General features: G+C 45.5%; 1 protein-coding gene across 3 annotated transcripts in view; it reads left to right on the top strand.

Annotated features, from left to right (window-relative positions):
* LOC139387863 (AP-3 complex subunit beta-1-like) overlaps nucleotides 1-22,032 on the top strand; it is a 61,585-nt gene that overhangs the window by 4,848 nt on the left and 34,705 nt on the right. For all 3 annotated transcript variants that reach the window (XR_011629228.1, XM_071134163.1, XM_071134164.1), the window contains exons 2-17: nucleotides 1,016-1,091; nucleotides 1,366-1,440; nucleotides 3,039-3,134; nucleotides 3,673-3,833; nucleotides 3,947-4,013; nucleotides 8,430-8,612; nucleotides 9,267-9,422; nucleotides 10,699-10,796; nucleotides 10,921-10,975; nucleotides 11,455-11,526; nucleotides 11,621-11,683; nucleotides 16,011-16,143; nucleotides 16,990-17,099; nucleotides 17,222-17,398; nucleotides 18,253-18,439; nucleotides 19,769-19,899. Coding sequence is in view for 2 of the 3 variants with exons in the window: in XM_071134163.1 (XP_070990264.1) it covers nucleotides 1,016-1,091; nucleotides 1,366-1,440; nucleotides 3,039-3,134; nucleotides 3,673-3,833; nucleotides 3,947-4,013; nucleotides 8,430-8,612; nucleotides 9,267-9,422; nucleotides 10,699-10,796; nucleotides 10,921-10,975; nucleotides 11,455-11,526; nucleotides 11,621-11,683; nucleotides 16,011-16,143; nucleotides 16,990-17,099; nucleotides 17,222-17,398; nucleotides 18,253-18,439; nucleotides 19,769-19,899 (1,840 nt within the window). In the remaining variant the exon portion in view is untranslated. The remainder of the gene's footprint in view (nucleotides 1-1,015; nucleotides 1,092-1,365; nucleotides 1,441-3,038; nucleotides 3,135-3,672; nucleotides 3,834-3,946; nucleotides 4,014-8,429; nucleotides 8,613-9,266; nucleotides 9,423-10,698; nucleotides 10,797-10,920; nucleotides 10,976-11,454; nucleotides 11,527-11,620; nucleotides 11,684-16,010; nucleotides 16,144-16,989; nucleotides 17,100-17,221; nucleotides 17,399-18,252; nucleotides 18,440-19,768; nucleotides 19,900-22,032) is intronic.

Raw genomic sequence — 22,032 nt, 5'->3', positions numbered from 1 at the left:
AGGGCCAAATAGCATTCTAGTTTGCTCTGTTTTTTTGTTAATTCTTTCCAATGTGTCAAGTAATTATCTTTTTGTTTTCTCATGATTTGGTTGGGTCTAATTGTGCTGCTGTCCTGGGGCTCTGTAGGGTGTGTTTGTGTTTGTGAACAGAGCCCCAGGACCAGCTTGGTTAGGGGACTCTTCTCCAGGTTCATCTCTCTTTCTCTCTAACCGTACCTCTCTCATTGAGTGGCCAGAACACTTTCTCTCTCTCTCTACAATCAATGACCTGCTGTGTGGCTTCACATTCTTCTGTGGAAGGGTAAGGGTCGTGTAGGCCTGGCTGGGTTAACATCATGTGAGATTCTGCTTGTTCTCCGGGTTGAAGGTGTTTCCATAGCAATGCTGTGATATTTTGAATGCGTCCGCTTGAGTGTGGCGGTACAGTAAAGGGATGAATTGTTGAAGCGGTTGTTGATAGAGCACCGTAGACCACGTGGAAGAGTATCCTAAGAAAATAGGTCATCTGAGACCCTGTATTTTTTTCCCCTTGCAGTCGTTTGACGTTGATGAAACTAGAATGGTTCTCCTACCGGTATGTGTAAGCTACTCTCTCTTGAAAATGGCTGTTCTATTGCGGAGAGGTTCTCCACATGACTACCAATTTCTAGCAGGAGCCAAGTTTAATGCAGGACATAATGCTCTCCATAGATCAGTATTAGTCTGGGTCTTGGCAGACCTTTGGCCTGTCTCCCACTAAGGACACGGCTGGAGATCGATCAAGTCTGGCTGCATATCTTCTTTTTTTTGTGCGATAGGATTGTAATTTAATCAAATGACTCAAATCTCTGTTATAAGTGTGCCACAGTTTTCCAGTCCCAATTCGATGACCTTCTTCAACTCATTAGCCTAATGAATTTGACCCCGGCGGACGTGTAGAGTTCTTGGCTACACCAGTGGGAGTTCTCAGGTGTAAAGAAGGCCGTCCACTATACAAAATTAAAAAGCAGTCTGATCTCTTTCTCCTCTCCACCAGGAATGATGACCTTAAAGAGATGCTGGAGAGCAATAAGGACTCACTCAAACTGGACGCCATGAAGAGGATCATTGCGGTGAGCATCACCTGCACACACACACACTTCAAGGCCAAAGGTCTGCCAAGACCCAGACTAATACTGAAGTGCAGTGCATTCTCAGTTCAGAGTGTACTTTGGTGTTCCCGTCTCAATAAAATTAGGCCAATTTGTAAATTCCTAATTTTGAAGAATTGGTGAACAATTTCCAAAGTGCAATTTACAGTGCGGTTCGTTGCTGTGGTATATTGTATGTGCAGTGTTAATAACACATTGAAAACTGTTAAACATGCGAGGGGTGTTGTGTCCACAGCTGATCGCCAAGGGGAAGAATGCCTCCGAGCTGTTCCCAGCTGTGGTGAAGAACGTGGCCAGTAAGAACATAGAGGTATGAGTTCCATTCTGTTTGCATAACGTTTAGTAGATTCTATCAAAGACAAGACGGATGAGGTCCCTCCTTCTGCCAGGAGGAGACCACCGAACCACTGCCTGGTAATATTGATCAGCAGAATAAACAGGCTGTATGAGGGGCAACCTGTGAGGTGTGTGTGTGTGTGTGTGTGGCAGGGCAGCCCATGGTAGGGAACTGGAGCATGTGGGTGGGGGTAATTGGCAGAGGAGAGCCTGTGGCCACGTCTCCTCCCTCTCTCCCTTCACACACACCAGATGCTAGGGTAGTGCTAGGTCCCTCGTTGTGGCTCTCTCACGCTCTCTCTGTCCTCACCTCTCTGCGGGCAGCTCAGTCACTCTGTCTCTCTTGTCGTCCCTCCCCCCACTCTGCTGCTGTGCTGTGTGTTATTGATTGTCTCTAATCAGAAAGCAGCACTGGAGGACACAGAGTATTGACGGACTCGTGTGATTTAATATCAGGATGCTTTGTTTACTTCAACCAGCACTAGCAACAACAACCTGAGACTTGAAAGCCCTGAGGTGTGTGTGTGAGCGGGAAGGTGGGCTATATGGAGTATGGTTATTGGTATTTGATAACTGATCAAATAATGGAAATGAAATCATTAGCATATTTGATTACTATTCCTAATTTTGAGCATCTATTTTCTGCAACGTTTTTGATAAGATGTGATTCCCCTCAGACAAGGCCAGATGGGTTATGTCCCTTCTTAGACTCAGTAATGATGTTAATTCACCCACTAATCACAGCAATGATGATTGAAAACCACAGCTGTACGCCGCATAACACTGAAGTGAACCAGGGCCAACCTTTAAAGGGTTACTTAGAGATTTTGCCGGTGTGGCCCTTTATCTACATCCACCAGAGTCCGATGAACTTGTGGATGCCATTTGTCTGTGACTGTCCAGTACGAAGGAAGTACGAGGTTGTTTCGTGAGCCGACGCTAACTAGCGTCAGCGCAAAGGGCCCGGAAGTGTATGGCGTATCTGGCAAGACACCCATAGACTTCCAGTCGTTCCGCTAATGCTAGTTAGCAGTTGCGCTAGTTAGCAACTTCCTTCATACTGGAGTCTAGACTTAGAGACATAAAAATGGTATCCACAAGTTCATCTGCCTCTGGAAGTAGATGAAGGAGCTGGCAGGAGGAGTGTGGTGGCTGCACTCATTCATACTCATTGCCAAAATCACAAAGTATCCTTTTTAACTCAGTCGGACACTGGACAAATATTAGCTCAGTCTCTGCTACGTGTGAGGAGCGAGGAGGGGGAGGAAGGCAAACAGAAACATTCTGAAGTCAAATAAAACATTTTAGCTCATTCTCTGCTCTCCCCGAAACGACATGCCATCCAGACTAATAATATCCAACAGGAACACTTTCTACCTCCGCTTTCCCCCCCTCTAAAACAACCAGCCCAATAAATACATCCGAGGTCTAGCCAAAGCCTCATTCTCTCCACTGTGTCAAAGAATAGTGTTACCTAAACAATTTGGAATGTGTACTGAGCTCAACCCAAAAGTGAATCTATAGACTTGGGATTTCTTCACTGACTAAATTCAACATGTGTGTGTGTTCCAGCTGAAGAAGTTGGTGTATGTGTACCTGGTGAGGTATGCAGAGGAGCAGCAGGACCTGGCTCTACTGTCCATCAGCACCTTTCAGAGGGCCCTCAAGGTAACACATGTGGTGTGTGTGTGCACAGCAGGCTTTGATGCAGAGCTGTTTTTTTGTAGTTGTGTTTTACCATTTTGAATTCCCACACACTCATACAGGTCTTGAAAGAAAGTGTCATGTTTGGTATGTACGTGTATAAAGGTGTGTGTGTAGGGCTATTGAGCCATTTTAAAGAGAGGCTGTCTGTCTCTCTGTAAGTTCTGTGGACAACAGAGTTGTGTTTTTAGACAGCCCACCCCGTCACCCTGATGTGTCTCAGGACCCAGAGCTGCAAAACCCATTTCAGCCCCTGCTAGCTCTACACCATGCTTCACTTCCTCCGTGTGTGTGTGGTACTGTATCATGTCTTCAGTATCTCTTAACCCAAACCACATGAGAGATTTCTGTCTCCAGTCCTTTTTATTTTTTTCTCTTTTACTCTCCTCACTCTGTCTCATTGTGTACATCTTTGCAGAAGTGTGTGTGTGTGTGTGTGTGCTCGTGAATGTGTGTTAAGATAATCCTTATACCCCCCCCTACCCCATCTGTCCTCTACCAGGACCCTAACCAGCTGATCAGAGCCAGTGCTCTGAGGGTTCTGTCCAGTATCAGAGTCCCCATCATCGTTCCCATCATGATGCTGGCCATCAAGGAGGCTGCCTCCGACATGTCCCCTTACGTCAGGAAAACATCCGCCCACGCCATCCAGAAACTCTACAGGTTGTGTGTGTGTGTGTGTGTGTGTGTGTGTGTGTGTGTGTGTGTGTGTGTGTGTGTGTGTGTAAGTAAAGCAATGGAACTGGGAGTTGACTCAAACCGTTCCTTCTCCTTAGCCTGGATCCGGATCAGAAGGAGCACCTGATAGAAGTCATTGATAAATTGCTGAAGGACAAAAGCACTGTGAGTAAAACCGGCTCCCATTACCAGCTAATCCAAGTAAGTTTTGGGGACGGTCACATGTTTTCATTGAAAACATAAATGACTACAACCAGATTCTAAAGTGTGTAGAAAGATAAGGGAGCTATGAAATGTATATATTTTTTTACAAGATTATCTTTGAGACTAAAGATCACTGTAATAAAAACTAGACGGTCAGGGAGAATCTAAAATTCCCCAAATTTCATTACATCCCGGGGGGCCCTCATTATTTGAGTCACTCAGATGGTGTAAGAACGTGGCATAAGCCATGACAAAATGTTTAGGGGTGCAGGAAACCAATTTTAAAATGGTAAAATGTTCTCTCCGCCCCATGGCAAAATGTTTAGGGGTGCAGGAAACCAATTTTAAAATGGTAAAATGTTCTCTCCGCCCCATGGCAAAATATGTAGAATTGCAGGAAATTAGGTTTAAAACAGCAACATTTTGTCTCTGGTGCCAAGAGGGCCCCCTCCCCGACGCTAACTTTACCACCAGTGTTTCCCCACAGATCATTTTGTCCCAGCAGCGGAGACCGCATGATATGAACAAAGCAGTAATAAGGATGGATTAAATTGGATTCACTCTGAATCAGTTTTCATCTATTTCATTCATTTGATATCAGACGGGTTCAGCAGTCAGTCCTTACTCAATGCATTCATTCAAACCAAATGCATGATGTCACTGGTCTACTAGGTGCAGTACTCCCAACCAGCCACCAGAGGGTAGTCCAGTCCAACAGAAATGTCCCCCCCCCCCACCGCCCCTCTCACTCTCTCTCGTCTCTCTCTCTCAGCTCATTCACCAATGCCATGCTTTGTTAGCGCCCACTTAAATCCACACATCTTCAGATGCTCCTAGTTAACTGTCGATTTAGAAAGGCATTCTCTCACTGATGCTGGTGTCACCTTAATTTGCTTTCTAAGGCCAAGTAATTTTTTTTTCTCCTAGATTAGCCTGATGGCATTCTCCAACTCCAGTGTTTGAAGCACAAATACAGCGTCTCCTTCCACTATTAGGCTAATAGATGGTGCATATTCTCCAGAAGGTCACTATAAATGCGTATGGTCACTATAAATGCATACGCTCCCATAAAGGCTAGTTAAAATAATGTAAATTGTGCACGTGCTGAAGTTAGCATATAGAATGCCCTGTGCATGTTAGTAAATACAAGCCATACACGGCCTCTCTCTCTATCGCAATTAGTTATTCATTGCATGCATCTCTCATTATATAAAATAACCCGTAGCACTAAAGGGGGGGGGGGGGGGCAGGACCAGATGCATAGCATATTTAGCTTCAGTCACTAACGAAGATAGATGATTTCTCCCCATTGAAACACTCTCTCAATGAGGCTGGCTGGCTGGGGGACACCGAGAAAGGGCACAGTCACACAAGTCCGTGCGCTGTGTTTTGGACTGGAAGAAAAAGATTAATAAGACCGGAATGCTAATGTCTTTTTTTAAAAAGGTATTTTTATATATATATTTTTTGTGTGTTATGATTTGTTATTAGAATTTCAGAGAGCTTCTATACCAATTTATTTACTGCCAGTTTTAGCTCTTTGCTTTCTGTCGGTGATCTATCGTGGTGTTTGTCCTGCTATTCAAAGGACATCTGCATTTATATGGATACAATTCACTTTATCTTGACCAGAGCATCATAAGAACCATCTTTGAATGTATTTTACGAATGCCTTGAATTACCTGTTTTATCACCGTTCATCCCACAGTAGTATTTCAAATCAAACTTTATTTGAAGTGCATTTACAAAAGATGTCTTACAATATACACTTGGCAGACTAGGCTTTTTATTTATTTTTGCCTGGAGGAAAAATAAAGCTGTAAGCTTATATTCCCCTTCACTTTGAGATAGGAAGTTGCTATCATTCTGGAGAGTGAGAATCACAGGCTGACCATGTAGATATGGACTGTGCCCACATGAGTGTCTAGGGCAGTATATAAAGCTGAGGTGTCCCAAACATGCGGCCCAGGAGCCAAGTGTGGCCCGCCACCATCCGTGTCCCCTACCTGTGCCCCAAAACTAGCCTCCACGCTTATTAGAAATGATTGTACTTTGTAAGAAATAAGAATTATCACCAATGTGGTGAAGTCAGTTATGTTCGGTATGTTACAATGTAAGTATATTTGGGGGGAGAGAAAATATATTTGACTGTCTCTGTTGTAGCTTTCATGACATTGGCCTGAACGGTGATGGCCCCTTTACGCCAAATGAGTGTGACACCCCTGGTTAAAGACAGGATGGTGGTAAGAGAAGGGCTGTAGAGGGAGGGGGGGGGAGAGAAACACAACACAGGAGGTTGTGCAGCTGTTTTACTGTGATGGATCTATTATCCAGCCATTACAAGATAAATGATCGATCCCTCCCATCCCGCCGCCCTGCCTCTCCCTGCACCTCCTGCAAAATTGAAATGAGAACAGGGAGGAGTGTGTGTGTGGTAGTGTGTGGTATGATTAGAGGCTAGGTGGGATGCCCATTCATTTAAGAGAAAGAGGAGGGAGGAGATGGAAAAGGGGGAGAGGATAGAGCGAAGGCAGGGAGGGTAGGCCGACCGACCCTGCGCCGTGCCATCAATCAAGGCGGCGCGCCGTCTCTGGCGTGATGACCCAGCACTCGCCGCCTCCCTGGCGCCCTAATTAGAATTCATGACAAAATAGATGCAAGGAAATGGTTTGGGCCCTTCATAATTTTATACCAAATTTATTGTTATTAGAGGAACCATTTGCTTAGTGTGATTTTTCCATTACTGGCTTGTCACGTAGTGTAGATAATACGGTGGAAGTGGATGGGGGAGGGGAGGGAGGGAGGGATGGATGGTTGTGGACTCCATAGATTGGGGTGTCAGTTTTGTTGATGGCGCGTGTAGTTTACCTGCGTCTAATGGGGGAAGTTGAGAGGGAGATGGGGGGGGGGGGGGGGGGGGGGGGGGGGGGATAATGCACAAAGAGGCGGAGGCAGGCCCAGAGACACTGTAATAGGCTGAGAGAGAGAGACAGACGTCGAAGGGAACATAACACAGGGCTGAGATACTAGGAACCTCTGTGTGTCCATTGATGCACACAGGCACAATTTTCGCAAAGTTCCTGTTCATTCCTGTCAGTACTTTACTCCAATATAAGGGCTATGCACTAGATGAGGTTTGCGGAGTTGGAACTTTACATCAAGCATCTGTTAGTTCTGAGACCAACCGCGCTGTGCATGACAATTAAAAGCCACACATACATTTCCCAACTAGGCCCCTTTCCAATTATAAACCACACACATCCGTTAAACTCTGCTTATATGAGGTTTCTTAATTGCTTGCTAAACCAAGTGTTTAAACAATGTCTCGGTTTTGATTTGTTTCGCCCATGTTTATTGTTTTTTTTACGAACAGCTTGTTTTTTAATGTATTTTTTTAATGTAATTTTGGTTGCGAAGTTAGGCTAATTCCAAACACGTGTTTCACCTCTCACCTTTTTCTATGGTTTTTACCAGTCGTTTAGAAGCCTACTCCCTAAAGCTGTCCAGATTGTTGAATGATTAGCGCTTCGGGTTCCTAGCTCCCCAGTTGTCAGAGGGCCTCAAACGCATACGCGCACACACCTACGCAATCAATGCAGCTGCACGGCAGGGATGATGGGTAAATGTACAGGGTTTCCACAGGGGCCACCAGGGGCCAGTCTTTTCTAATGGGAGAGACCGGATTCCGCTACCCCTCTCCTCGCCGACTCCTTCCTTGTCCCCCCTCGCCTCTCTGCGTTAATGCTGTTTGCATATTAATACACAGCCATGTCAATCAGTCAGTCTGCCAGCCAGCAGCGCTACAGGAATAGAACACGGACCAGACAAATGGATTTTTCTCCCAATAAAATGTACTTGATTGCCTCCCTTTCCTCCCTCTCTCCCCTCCATTCTCCCATTTCCCCCTTTCTCTTGTCTCATGAATAGAACATTCAATTAGTTATGAGCTGAAGGGAAAAATTAAAAGTCTGTGGTGAAATGTTTTGGCTGTGTGTGGGCGATTTTAGAAGGATGCCTTTTACCATGGTGATGCCAAATTAGATTTGTTCAGTAAAGACTTTAAATGCGGTAATTTTCCACCCAGTTACTCCTCTCCTGTTTGGTGCCTGGCTCTTAGATTATAGCTAACTGTTCATAAACAAAATTCTTGCTCTTAGATCATGAAGTACACTGTCTTTCTAACCAAGACGTAACCAGGCCTTTCGGTAGGCCGTCATTGTAAAATAAGAATTTGTTCTTAACTGACTTGCCTAGTCACATAAATACACAGACAATGGTCTCAGGCTAAAGCAGGGCTGCCCAAGTTGTATCCTGAGAGTTACTGGGTGTGCAGGATTTTACTCTAGCCCTGCAGTAACCCAACGTCTCCCCCTATAGCTGGTAGCGGGCAGCGTGGTGATGGCCTTTGAGGAGGTGTGTCCAGACCGTATTGACCTGATCCATAAGAACTACCGTAAACTCTGCAACCTGCTGGTGGACGTGGAGGAGTGGGGTCAGGTGGTCATCATAACCATGTTGACCCGCTACGCCAGGACGCAGTTCACCAGCCCCTGGAAAGAGGTGAGAGATGGGAGGAAGAAAGATGGCGGCGGGTGGGGGGGGTCAGGTTGACACAGCGCACCAGCCTGTGGAAAGAGGTGCGAGATGGGGAGCGAGGGAGGCGAATAAGTGGTTTGTATCAGAACGGCGTCGTGTGGCGTGAGCTCTAATGAACGTTTTTTCATTTAGATTTGAGATGATTGAGATGTAGTGGCTTCTCTTGAACGTCTCATCAGCGAACAAGGAAAGGGCTCAGTTAGGGACTAAACGCCGGATATCTATCTAATGTCATTATTGCTTCAGTGTGACGAGTGAAATATAGCCTATAGTAAATGAATCAAAAAAGACTAGGGAGTCATTTGTCAGTCAGTGTGTTTTATTTTTTGTTTACTATTAAGTTATTTCAATAATGAACAAAGCAACCCTACGCAAGATGTGCTGTCAGTGTCCATCTGTTTTGTCATTACTTGACGAAGGTCAGAGGAGCAAAATGTTAGCGCGGTTAAAAAAAGTGATAGTTAGCGAGCGCACTTCTCCAACTCACCTGCAAGCAATTTCTAGATGTGCGTATGCATCTGGCAGGCGTTGGCTAGCAGGCGTTGGCTAGCAGGCGTTGGCTAGCAGGCGTTGGCATGTATGCGGTGAATAACAATGAAAGACACGTGTGTGTTTCAGGACGGTCTGTTTGAAGAGAACAGTGAGACGGCGTTCTATGAGTCTGATGAGAAGAAGACGAAAAATGGGGACGAAAAGAAGTCCTACATGATGGACCCCGACCACAGACTGCTTCTGAGGAACACCAAGCCTCTACTACAGAGTAGAAACACTGCCGTGAGTCTCACCACACACACACTGCTCTGAAGCACACTGGTCCGAGACTCTCTCTCACAAACAGATGCATAACCACACACGCATCCAGTGTTGACTGCTGTTGAACCTGCTGGCTGTGAGGGATACAGGCAGCCTTGATGAAGGCGTCTGAGCATGGGGTTCTGTTGTCACTCCTTCCGCACAGCTGTCTCCGGAACCGAGGCTACGCCACGACTGATGCTGCACACACACACACTGAGCAGGTCTCATCACCCAGGAGACTTAAGGTCTGTGCGGCAGTGTAGCAGCGGGAGGAAAAATGGTCCCAAATGAACATGTTGATTTTAAAATGTGACGTGTTGTGTCTTTTTAACAGAGAACGCGATGCGGCCCTCCGCCGAACCGTCACGTCTTCCAGATGTGACTCCTCAGTCCTTACTCTGGCTGTCTGTTACCTTCTAAATGTGACTCCTCAGTCCTTACTCTGGCTGTCTGTTACCTTCTAAATGTGACTCCTCAGTCCTTACTCTGGCTGTCTGTTACCTTCTAAATGTGACTCCTCAGTCCTTACTCTGGCTGTCTGTTACCTTCTAAATGTGACTCCTCAGTCCTTACTCTGGCTGTCTGTTACCTTCTAAATGTGACTCCTCAGTCCTTACTCTGGCTGTCTGTTACCTTCTAAATGTGACTCCTCAGTCCTTACTCTGGCTGTCTGTTACCTTCTAAATGTGACTCCTCAGTCCTTACTCTGGCTGTCTGTTACCTTCTAAATGTGACTCCTCAGTCCTTACTCTGGCTGTCTGTTACCTTCTAAATGTGACTCCTCAGTCCTTACTCTGGCTGTCTGTTACCTTCTAGATGTGACTCCTCAGTCCTTACTCTGGCTGTCTGTTACCTTCCAGATGTGACTCCTCAGTCCTTACTCTGGCTGTCTGTTACCTTCTAAATGACATTCCTCACATTACAAAAAAACGCTTGACTTTGGTGTTGCTATTTGATATATGGAGCTTTTTAAAGAGCTTTGTGTCCTGAGGGAGGATGAAAGACCCGTCCTACACGAGGAGGAGATACACACAGACCTGGGATCAGGCAGCGCTGTATCGTCTTGCCGAATCCTAGGGTCTGTGACGCCAAACAATGGCGTGACAATGACCACAGGACTCGGCAAGACGGCACAAATTCAACTGGGACCAGGCTAGATAGGGGCATGACTGGAGTTGAGAAACAACCTCCTGTATCTGAGGCTAGAAGGGCCATGTTAGAGGGGGAAAAAACAAGTTGACGTCTGTCGTTTCAGGTGGTGGTGTCAGTAGCTCAGCTGTACTGGCACCTGGCTCCTAAACACGAGGTCGGCGTCATCACCAAGTCACTGGTCAGACTGCTCCGAAGCCACAGGTACACCCCAACCCCTCTCTTTCCGTTTTTTTCTTTCTCTTCTCTCTCCCTCTCTGTGTGTCTCTATTGTGAGGACAAAAAAAAGGGCACTCCATAATGTTTCCCCTCTGTCTCTCCCTGTCAGAGAGGTGCAGTACGTTGTGTTACAGAACATAGCCACCATGTCTATCCAGAGGAAGGTAAGGCTCGAAACATGGCTCCTCTCTTCAGTGTCTGCTGCGGGACAGATAATGGTGTGTGTGTGTGTGTGTGTGTGTTACCTGTTACTGTTTTACTAACGGAGTGGCTGCGTGACCGGATTGTCTGGACACCTCTTGCCCGAGAGCTTAACCACCGTACCTTCATCGCCAGACGTACTGTAGCACATGCTCAGAGGAGAGACCATTCTCTCCCGTTGTCTGTGGTTATAAACGGCATGGTCGACCATGTTGCATGCACTTTGTCCGTTGTAAACGTCACGATTGTGACGATGTGGACTGCTGACTTCAGTTGTGACTATAATAAACGACACGTTGGGCGAACTTTTCCGTCGGTTTTGAACGAATAACATTGCAGTATTACAAAGCGGTGGGCGGAGCCGGGCAGTTTAATCCAGTCGCTCGGCCTCTGCCTTTTTTATATTATGAAGTATCATTATGGATTTATGTTCTCTCGCCAGGGCATGTTTGAACCTTACATGAAGAGTTTCTATGTGAGATCCACAGATGCCACTCACATCAAATCGCTCAAGGTAAGCTCCCTCGTGATGACCAAGCTAATGTAAAAGTAAACCATGAGATGAGGTCAGGTGTGTGTGTGTGATCAGACCCATCTTGTCTCCCCAGCTGGAGATCTTGACCAGCCTGGCCAACGAAGCCAACATCTCAACCATCCTTAGAGAGTTCCAGGTAAGTCTCTGTCTCTGTGTCTCTCTCTCTGGGTTACATTCTGTCTCAAATTCAAGCTGCTTTATTGTCATGAAAAACATTGTCAATATTGCCAAAGCAACAATGTATACAATATACACTGCTCAAAAAAATAAAGGGAACACTTAAACAACACAATGTAACTCCAAGTCAATCACACTTCTGTGAAATCAAACTGTCCACTTAGGAAGCAACACTGATTGACAATACATTTCACATGCTTTTGTGCAAATGGAATAGACAACAGGTGGAAATTATAGGCTTTTAGCAAGACACCCCCAATAAAGTAGTGGTTCTGCAGGTGATAACCACAGACCACTTCTCAGTTCCTATGCTTCCTGGCTGATGTTTTGGTCACTTTTTAATGCTGGCGGTGCTTTCACTCTAGTGGTAACATGAGACGGAGTCTACAACCCACACAAGTGGCTCGGGTAGTGCAGCTCATCCAGGATGGCACATCAATGCAAGCTGTGGCAAGAATATTTGCTGTGTCTGTCAGCGTAGAGTCCAGAGCATGGAGGCGCTACCAGGAGACGGGCCAGGACATCAGGAGACGTGGAGGAGGCTGTAGGAGGTTAACAACCCAGCAGCAGGACCGCTACCTCCGCCTTTGTGCAAGGAGGAGCAGGAGGAGCATTGCCAGAGCCCTGCAAAATGACCTCCAGCAGGCCACAAATGTGCATGTGTCTGCTCAAACGGTCAGAAACAGACTCCATGAGGGTGGTATGAGGGCCCGACGTCCACAGGTGGGGGTTGTGCTTACAGCCCAACACCTTGCAGGACGTTTGGCATTTGCCAGAGAACACCAAGATTGGCAAATTCGCCACTGGTGCCCTGTGCTCTTCACAGATGAAAGCAGGTTCACACTGAGCACGTGACAGTCTGGAGACGCCGTGGAGAACGTTCGGCTGCCTGCAACATCCTCCAGCATGACCGGTTTGGCGGTGGGTCAGTCATGGTGTGGGGTGGCATTTCTTTGGGGGGCCTCCATGTGCTCGCCAGAGGTAGCCTGACTGCCATTAGGTACCGAGATGAGATCCTCAGACCCCCTGTGAGACCCTATGCTGGTGCGGTTGGCCCTGGGTTCCTCCTAATGCAAGACAATGCTAGACCTCATGTGGCTGGAGTGTGTCAGCAGTTCCTGCAAGAGGAAGGCATTGATGCTATGGACTGACCCGCCTGTTCCCCAGACCTGAATCCAATTGAGCACATCTGGGACATCGTGTCTCGCTCCATCCACCAACGCCACGTTGCACCACAGACTGTCCAGGAGTTGGATGCTTTTGTCCAGGTCTGGGAGGAGATCCCTCAGGAGACCATCCGCCACCTCATCAGGAGCATACCCAGGCATTGTAGGGAGGTCATACAGGCACGTGGAGGCCACACTCACTACTGAGCCTCATTTTGACTTGTTTTAAGGACATTACATCAAAGTTGGATCAGCCTGTAGTGTGGTTTTTCACTTTAATTTTGAGTGTGACTCCAAATCCAGACCTCCATGGGTTGATACATTTGATTTCCATTGATCATTTGTGTGATTTTTGTTGTCAGCACATTCAACTATGTAAAGAAAAAAGTATTTAATAAGAATATTTCATTCATTCAGATCTAGGATGTGTTATTTTAGTGTTCCCTTTATTTAAAAAAAAATAATCTAAGTATTAAACTAACTTATAACTAAATAATGGTCATCTTCACCATTTACATCAGTACTACAACTACTATCATCATTACCACTACCACCACCATCATTAAACTGCTACCATTACCACCCATACCACTACTATTTGGAATGATAAACAATAATAATAGTAGTAACAACAATCGTAATAATAAGTAAGTTACTGCTTACTATGCAGATGTTATTATTCAGTGTCCCTCAGGCTATGGCAGGCAAGTGCATATTTGGCTGCAAGAGGAGCCATTGCTCCTTCGCCCATGAGTATTAGTTTTAGTTTTTCCTGTGTAATACGTTCAAATTTGGAATAAATGTAGTCATTTCTGTGAATAATGAATCTCTTTGAGGAATATTTATCACAGTAAAGGATAAAGTGCATCTCTGTCTCTACCTCCCCTGTCATGCAGTGACCACATACACGCTCCTCTTTGCGTAGCCATGTCTTTTTATGTCTGCCGGTTTCTATTGCCAATTGGTGGTCACTCAGCCTGTACTTGTTAAGGATCTGTCTCTGCTTCGTATCTCTGACATAGTAGAGAGTAGAGATAATCAGCTAATTCATATTCTCTGTTTAGGGTCAGATTGCAATTTAGTCGGCTTTGGGATTTTGCTTCGTTTTTCCAATGTTGTAAATATGATTCATTTGATTGGTTCATGATTTTGTTTATTGGAATTCTTTCCCTTGAAGCAGTGCTGGTGTCAGCTTGGTTGGTGAGGTCCAACACCAGCTGACTGAGAGGGCTCGTTTCTGGGCTCAGCTCTTGGGTTTGAAGTGCTTTAACTTGCAGACTTGAACTTAGATGTAACCAAAATTTAATGATCTTTTCTGTATTTTCATTACTCCTGGAAAGCGGCCTAATTCTGCCCTACATGCATTATTTGGTGTATTTCTCTGGACTTGTAGAATTTTCCGACAGAATTCTGCATGTAGGGCTTCAACTGGATGTTTGTCCCACATTTTAAAGTCCAGTTTATTGAGTGGCCCCCAAACCTCATTTCTGTGTAGAGCTATTAGTAGGATTACACTGTCAAATATTTTGGTCCACATTCTAATTGAATGTTGATTTGGAATCATTTCATTTTTATTGCATACATTGCTCTGCGGGCTTTTTCTTTGAGTGCATTCACTGCCATATTAAAGTTCCCCGATGCAGATATGGTCAGACCAAGGTAGGTGTGTTCAATTATGGTGTTGTTCAGGGTGAATTTATATTTGTCCACCAGACATGTTTTTTGATTTACGTTTTTTGTAAATTTACTACCAGGGCCCAATTATGGCAATATTGCTCTAGAATATTAAGGTTCTGTTGAAGACCTTCTTTGGTTGGTGATAGAAGTACCAACAGCATATAGCAGGTATTTCACCTCTGTTTCAAATAGTGTTAGTCCTGGCGCTGGAGAATGGTCCAACATGTCTGCTAATTCATTGATATAAATGTTGAACAGATTTGGACTCAATCTGCAGCCTTGTCTCACACCTCGACGTTGTGAAAATAAATATGTTCTTTGGTTTTTGATTTTTAAAGTCAATAAAGCAAGCAAAGATTTTGCCCTCTTTTTTGTTTTGGTGGACGTGTTTATTAATTAGTGTGTGTAAGGTGTATATATGGTCAGTAGTGCGATGGTTAGGGAGAAAGCCAATTTGATATTTACTTAATATTTTTTTTTCTTGAAGAAAGGTTTGAATTCAAAATGCTACAGAAAACCTTTCCCAAGTTGCTGTTTACGCAAATTCTCCTGTAATTATTGGGGTCTGATTTGTCTCCACTTTTGTGGATCGGGGAGATGAGCCCCTGGTTACAGCCAGAAGTTAAAACCATGTTGAACAATTTAAGCACAGCATTTTGCAACTCAGGTGTGCTCTTTTTCAGCATTTCATTTCTGATGTTATCTAGACCACAAGTCTTCTTTGATATTATAGATGTGAGCTTTTCATTTAGTTCTTGTTGGGTTATTGGGTAATCTAATGGAATTTGGTTGTTTTTAATGACTGATTCAAGGAAGTTCCATTTTCTTTAATATCTAATTGGTTATGTTGTAAGTCTTTTTGTGGGATGTTTTTGTATAGATTATCAAAGTACGTTTTCCAAATTCCTACATCTTGTATGGCTAATTCTAGTGGCTTTGTCGTGCTTAAATGGTTCCACATGTCCCAGAACTGATTTTGGTCAATTTACGTTTTAAATTTCTTGCGTTTCAGTGTATGTTTATACAGTTTCAAAGTATTCATATCGTAGCTCTGGGTTGTTTTGCTGCTTATGTTTTTCATTTGACATTTGTCTTAGGTGTTTTCTAATTGTTTTACATTCATTATCAAACCATTTTTCAGAAACCTTTTGTTTCTGATGTTGCATTCTGTCTCATTTTGATTCTCTAACATTCTCACTCACTCACTCACTCACTCACTCACTCACTCACTCATTCTCTCTCTCTCTCTCTCTCTCTCTGATTCTGTTACATTCTCTCTCTCTCACATTCTCTCTCTCTCTCTCTCTCTCACATTCTCTCTCTCTGATTCTGTTACATTCTCTCTTTTTCAATATCCTTTTCCGTCACTGGCAGTGGTTCCACATATATTATCGCCTTTTTAGATACAATGAATGGCTCCACCTTGTGCTTTGATTTGAACAGACTTATGTGAAGAGCCAAGACAAGCAGTTTGCAGCCGGTACCATCCAGGCCATCGGCAGGTGTGCCACCAACATCTCTGAGGTGACAGACACCTGCCTCCAAGGACTGGTGCTGCTGCTCTCCAACCGAGACGGTACGGAACCACTGACCGATTTGATTGATTGATCGACTGATTGGTTCTCTTTGTCCAGAGAATCAGTCGATCGGTTGTCTTTGTCCTTTGGATATACCCTCTCTTTTGTATATATTGTTTTAACCTCTTAGATGCGAAGTCTCCAGTTTGGGGCACTTGCGTGGTTCTGGTAGTATTTGTTCTAAATGGATATGTGGACAGTATGTGGACACAACACCTGGCTGAACCCTACTTCACAGCCACTAACACTGCATATGCCTGGAATCCTTACACCCTAACGCAGCAGGAGAGATTGGTTTTGTAGCTCTAGCACATTCAGAAAGATGTTTTTGTTGTTGTCAGGGACAAGATTAATATGAGATGAAAGGCGAGTCCCTAACGAGTTTAGGAAGCTAAACTAGAGCTCTCTTTCTCTAACACATTATACAATAATGTATTTAACAGTTATACAGTCTTATAGTTAGTCATTTTATAAATTGATTATACTATATTTAGTAAACGTAATTTCACGCCTTTTTCATACTTTTGTTCAATAGGCAAAACATCATACACAATATTTCATATTTTTATTATGTTTGTACTGTGTACTTCAGCTTGTGTCCTCAAGTGACTACACCTCAGCAATTTATTAAAAAAATTACCAGAAAGGTGATATTTTAACCTTGGAGTATGCAGCAACAATCCCCCAAAAAGTAATGATTTATCATGAGGGCCATAAACAATAACTAGTAACTGTTTATGGCCCTTCTCATGATAAATAATTACTTTTGGGGGATTTCGTATATATTACATTTTTTGATTACATTTAGTTACATTTTGAAATCGAAATGTATCGTCTCCTCACAGAGACGGTGGTGGCTGAGAGCGTGGTGGTCATCAAGAAGCTTCTCCAGACCCAGCCCACCCAGCACAGTGACATCATCAAACACATGGCCAAGCTCTTCGACAACATCGCTGTACGTCTACCGCGACCTCAGTGCGTCTGTGTACTTGCTCTTGCGCCCGAGCGAGTCGGGACTCAAAATGCACCCCCCCCCCCCCCCAAAAAAAAACAGACTAACCCCTCTTGTGTGTCAAGGTGCCGATGGCGCGGGCCAGCATCCTGTGGCTGATGGGGGAGTACTGTGAGAGGGTCCCTCAGATCGCCCCCGACGTCCTCCGCAAGATGGCCAAGAGCTTCACCTCCGAGGAGGACATCGTCAAGCTGCAGACTGTCAACCTGGCTGCCAAACTCTACCTCACCAACTCCAAACAGGTACATTAGCCTACGCTAAACAGTAGGTACACCGAACAGTCGAGTCGGCAGTACACGTTGGAGCGTTATTCTGCCCTAACATAATTCATCTTATTCAACTGTTATTATCATGGAAGTAAACAACGTCATTAGCCTCCAGTTTCTTGTTATTTGGCTCCCACAATCGAATTTTCCCCACTTCCTTAAGTGCAAGCTTTAACATTGCGCGGCGTGCCATTGCCTTGCCTCTGTTTGGTAACTACAGATCCGTTCTATCGGATGCAGAGCAATATGGCGGCCAGGCTGGGTTTAATGACCACACTGCAGATGCTGCCGCCTCAAATGAGCACGTTATTAGACCTCTTTCCCCTTGCTAATGTTTCAGAGAGATGAGGGCTGGGAGGGAAGAGAGTGGGATGGTGAGAGGGCTGGGAGGGAAGAGAGTGGGATGGAGGGAAGAGAGTGGGATGGAGGGAAGAGAGTGGGATGGTGAGATTCGAGGCAGACGGAGAGGGAAGAGGTAAAAAAATGGGGGGTGAAGAAATAGTGAGAGAGTGGTAATGTCGACCTTCTGGGGTCGTAACTCTTGGTTTTTATACCTCCCTGAATAATATATGCTAAAGGCAAGCGCTCCCCATCTCGGACCATAAACCCACCTGGCACAGAGAGAGGTTGTCACTCATACGGCTGGAGAGGGGGAGCAGACTGGAGGAGAACAGTGTGTTTGTATGAAGAAAATGTAGTGGGAAGCACCATACGGATTCATGAGCTTACCTTAATGGAGCTATGTGCTTCTTTCTTTCTCTCCCTCTCCTCCTTCTCTTCCCCCATATCTCCCTCTTTCCCTCCGTACTTCTGTCTCTCCCAACACCCAGACCAAGTTGTTGACCCAGTACATTTTGAACCTGGGGAAATATGACCAGAACTATGACATCAGAGACCGCACGCGCTTCATCCGCCAGCTCATTGTGCCCAATGAGAAGAGCGGCGCACTCGGCAAGTACGCCCGCCGCATCCTGCTGGCGCCCAAGCCGGCGCCCGTCCTCGAGTCCACATACAAAGGTACCTTTGGAAGTAGTGCACTAAATAGGGAATAGGGTGCCCTTTAGGAGACACACGGGTGTTTTTAATATGCTGGTGTGAGTCTGTGAATGGCAGAGGGTCCAGGGCCCTCTCTCTCTCGGCTCTGATGAGATGGGTGAATTATTACCTGGCTAATGATAACCTTTGAGATGCAGATAACACACACACACACACACACACACACACACACACACACACACACACACAGTTCACTTGAATCCAGATGAGAGAAAGACAGAAGCAGCCTCCGAAACATTATTATTCTGCAGTGGTCTCTGCGTCTACTAGATGTTTATGGAAAACGTTACCACTCCTGTCATTCTTAATATTCACCCTTTTAACTCTTGATTTCTTTTCTCCCTCTCTGCTTCGTTAGAGAAGGCCGACCTCCCCAGGCACTTTGACTGATTACACCTCCTATATTGACCATTAGGGAGGGAGAATCGTTTTACTCTTGTGCGTGTGGGCTCCTGGACCCTTTTTTAAACAGCAGTGTGTGTGTGTGTATACAGTGACATTTCAGAGTGTTTAATGCCAATTACTCTCTGTCCTGCTGATTGAGAGAGCACTGCTGTGACATTGAGACCCCTGCCTCTCTTTCTCTATCCCTTTCTCCTCCTCCAATTTTTCTCATTATGTTTCTCCTCCCTCTTTTCTCCTCTCCCTCCTCCAACCCCCCCCCACCCCCACCATTTCCCCTTCGTCCTCTCACCCCCTCTCCCTCCTCCAACCCCCCCACCCCCACCATTTCCCCTTCGTCCTCTCACCCCCTCTCCCTCCTCCAACCCCCCCACCCCCACCATTTCCCCTTCGTCCTCTCACCCCCTCTCCCTCCTCCAACCACCCCCACCATTTCCCCTTCGTCCTCTCACCCCCTCTCCCTCCTCCAACCACCCCCACCATTTCCCCTTCGTCCTCTCACCCCCTCTCCCTCCTCCAACCACCCCCACCATTTCCCCTTCGTCCTCTCACCCCCTCTCCCTCCTCCAACCACCCCCACCATTTCCCCTTCGTCCTCTCACCCCCTCTCCCTCCTCCAACCACGCACACAATTTCCCCTTCGTCCTCTCACCCCCTCTCCCTCCTCCCACCACCCCCACCATTTCCCCTTCGTCCTCTCACCCCCTCTCCCTCCTCCAACCACCCCCACCCCCGCCATTTCCCCTTCGTCCTCTCACCCCCTCTCCCTCTTCCAATGTTACTCATTATGTTTCTCCTCTGACATTTTCCCTTCTCTTTGTCTACCATTTTTCCTTTACTTCCTCCCTCTCTCCGTCTTCTCCTCTCCCCTCCATCACTCTCTGTCAGACCGTGATCGTTACCAGTTGGGAACGCTGTCCCACACCATCAACACCAAAGCCAGCGGCTACCTGGAGCTCTCTGATTGGCCTGCTGTGGCTCCTGACCAATCAGTGAGGAACGTGGAGGTGATTGAGCCGGTAAGGATCCATCTTTACTTCTACTGCCCGTTCCCGCTCATCACCCAGGCCCTACACCAAGGGTGGCCATGGTCAATTCAGACATTTTAATACACTATGAATACAAGCGTATGTGGACACTCCTTCAAATTAGTGGATTCGGCAATTTCAGCCACACCCATTGCTGACCGGTGTATAAAATTGAGCACAGAGCCATGGGAGCTCCATAGACCAACATTGGCAATAGAATGGCCTTACTGAAGAGCTCAGTGACTTTCAACGTGGCACTGTCATAGGATGGTACCTTTCCAACAGTTGGTCAAATATCTGCCCTGATAGAGCTGCCCCGGTCAACTGTAAGTGCTGTTATTGTGAAGTGAAAACATCTAGGAACAACAGCTCAGCCGCAAATTGTTAGGCCACACAAACTCACAGAACGGGACCATCGAGTGCTGAAGTGAGTTCAAAACTGCCTCCGGAAGCCACATCATCAAATAGCTGTTCGTTGGGAGCTTCATGAAATGGGATTCCATGGTCGAGCAGCCGCACACAAGCCTAAGCTTACCGTGCACAATGCCAAGTGTTGACTGGAGTGGTATAAAGCTCACCGCCATTGGACTCTGGAGCAGTGGAATGGCGTTCTCTGGAGTGATGAATCACACTTCACCATCTGGCAGCCCGACGGACTTATCTGGGTTTGGCGGAAGCCAGGAGAACGCTACCCGCCGCAATGCGTAGTGTCAACTGTAAAGTTTGAAGGAGGAATAATGGTTTGAGGCTGTTTTTCATGGTTCAGGCTAGGCTCCTTAGTTCCAGTGAAGGGAAATCTTAATGCTACAGCATACAATGACATTCTAGACGATTCTGTGCTTCCAACTTTGTGGCAACAGTTTGAAGGCCCTTTCCTGTTTCAGCATGACAATGACCTCTCCCAACATCAGTGCCCGACCTCACTAATGCTCTTGTGGCTGAATGGAAGCAAGTCCCCGCAGCAACGTTCCAACATCTAGTGGAAAGCCTTCTCAGAAGAGTGGAGGCTGTTATAACAGCAAAGGGTGGACCAACTCTATATTAATACCCATGATTTTGGAATGAGATGATGAGCAGGTGTCCACATACAACACCAGTCAAAAGTTTGCCCACCTACTCATTCCAGAGGTCTAATTTATTTTTACTATTTTCTACATTGTAGAGTAATATTGAACACAAACTATGGAATCATGTACTAACCAAAAAAGCGTTAAACAAATCAAAAATATATTTGAGATTCTTCAAAGTAGCCACCCTTTGCCTTGACAGCTTTGCACACTCTTGGCATTCTATCAACCAGCTTCATGAGAAATGCTTTCTTGTAGGAGTCCCAACATATGCTGAGCACTTGTTGGCTGCTTTTCCTTCACTCTGCGGTCCAACTCATTCCAAACCATCTCAATTGAGTTGAGGTCAGGTGACTGTGGAGGCCAGGTCATCTGACGCAGCACTCCATCACTCTCCTTGGTCAAATAGCCATTACACAGCCTGGAGGTGTGTATTCGGTCATTGTCCTGTTGAAAAACAAATGATAGTCCCACAAAGTGCAAACCAGATAGGATGGTGTATCTGCAGAATGTTGTGGTAGCCATGCTGGTTAAGTGTGGCTTGAATTCTAAATAAATCACTGACTGTGTCACTGGCAAAGCACCTCCATGCTTCACGGTGAAAACCACACATGCGGAAATCATCCATTCACCTACTGTGTTCATGAAATTTTCCGAAGTGACTGACTTTCATGTCTAAAAGTAGTGATGGACTGTTTCTCTTTGCTTATTTGAGCTGTTCTTGCCATAATATGGACTTGGTCTTTTACCAAATAGAGCTATTGTCTGTCTGTATACCACCCCTACCTTGTGTTGTGACAACTGATTGGCTCAAAGGAAAGAAATTCCACAAATGTACTTTTAACAGGTGAAGCTGGTTGAGAGAATGCCAAGAGTGTGCCAAGCTGTCATCAAGGCAAAGGGTGGCTACTTTGAAGAATCTCAAATATAAAATATATTTTGATTTAACACGTTTTTGGCTACTACATGATTCCATATGTGTTATTTCATAGTGTTCATGTCTTCACTATTATTCTACAATGCAGAAAATAGTAAAAAAATAAATAAAGAAAAACCC

The sequence above is a fragment of the Oncorhynchus clarkii genome, chromosome 29, assembly GCF_045791955.1.
Source record: "Oncorhynchus clarkii lewisi isolate Uvic-CL-2024 chromosome 29, UVic_Ocla_1.0, whole genome shotgun sequence".
In the NCBI taxonomy this organism is placed as follows: Eukaryota; Metazoa; Chordata; class Actinopteri; order Salmoniformes; family Salmonidae; genus Oncorhynchus; species Oncorhynchus clarkii.
The sequence above is the reverse complement of the archived record's forward strand: the minus strand, read 5'-3'. Positions and strand labels throughout refer to the sequence as shown.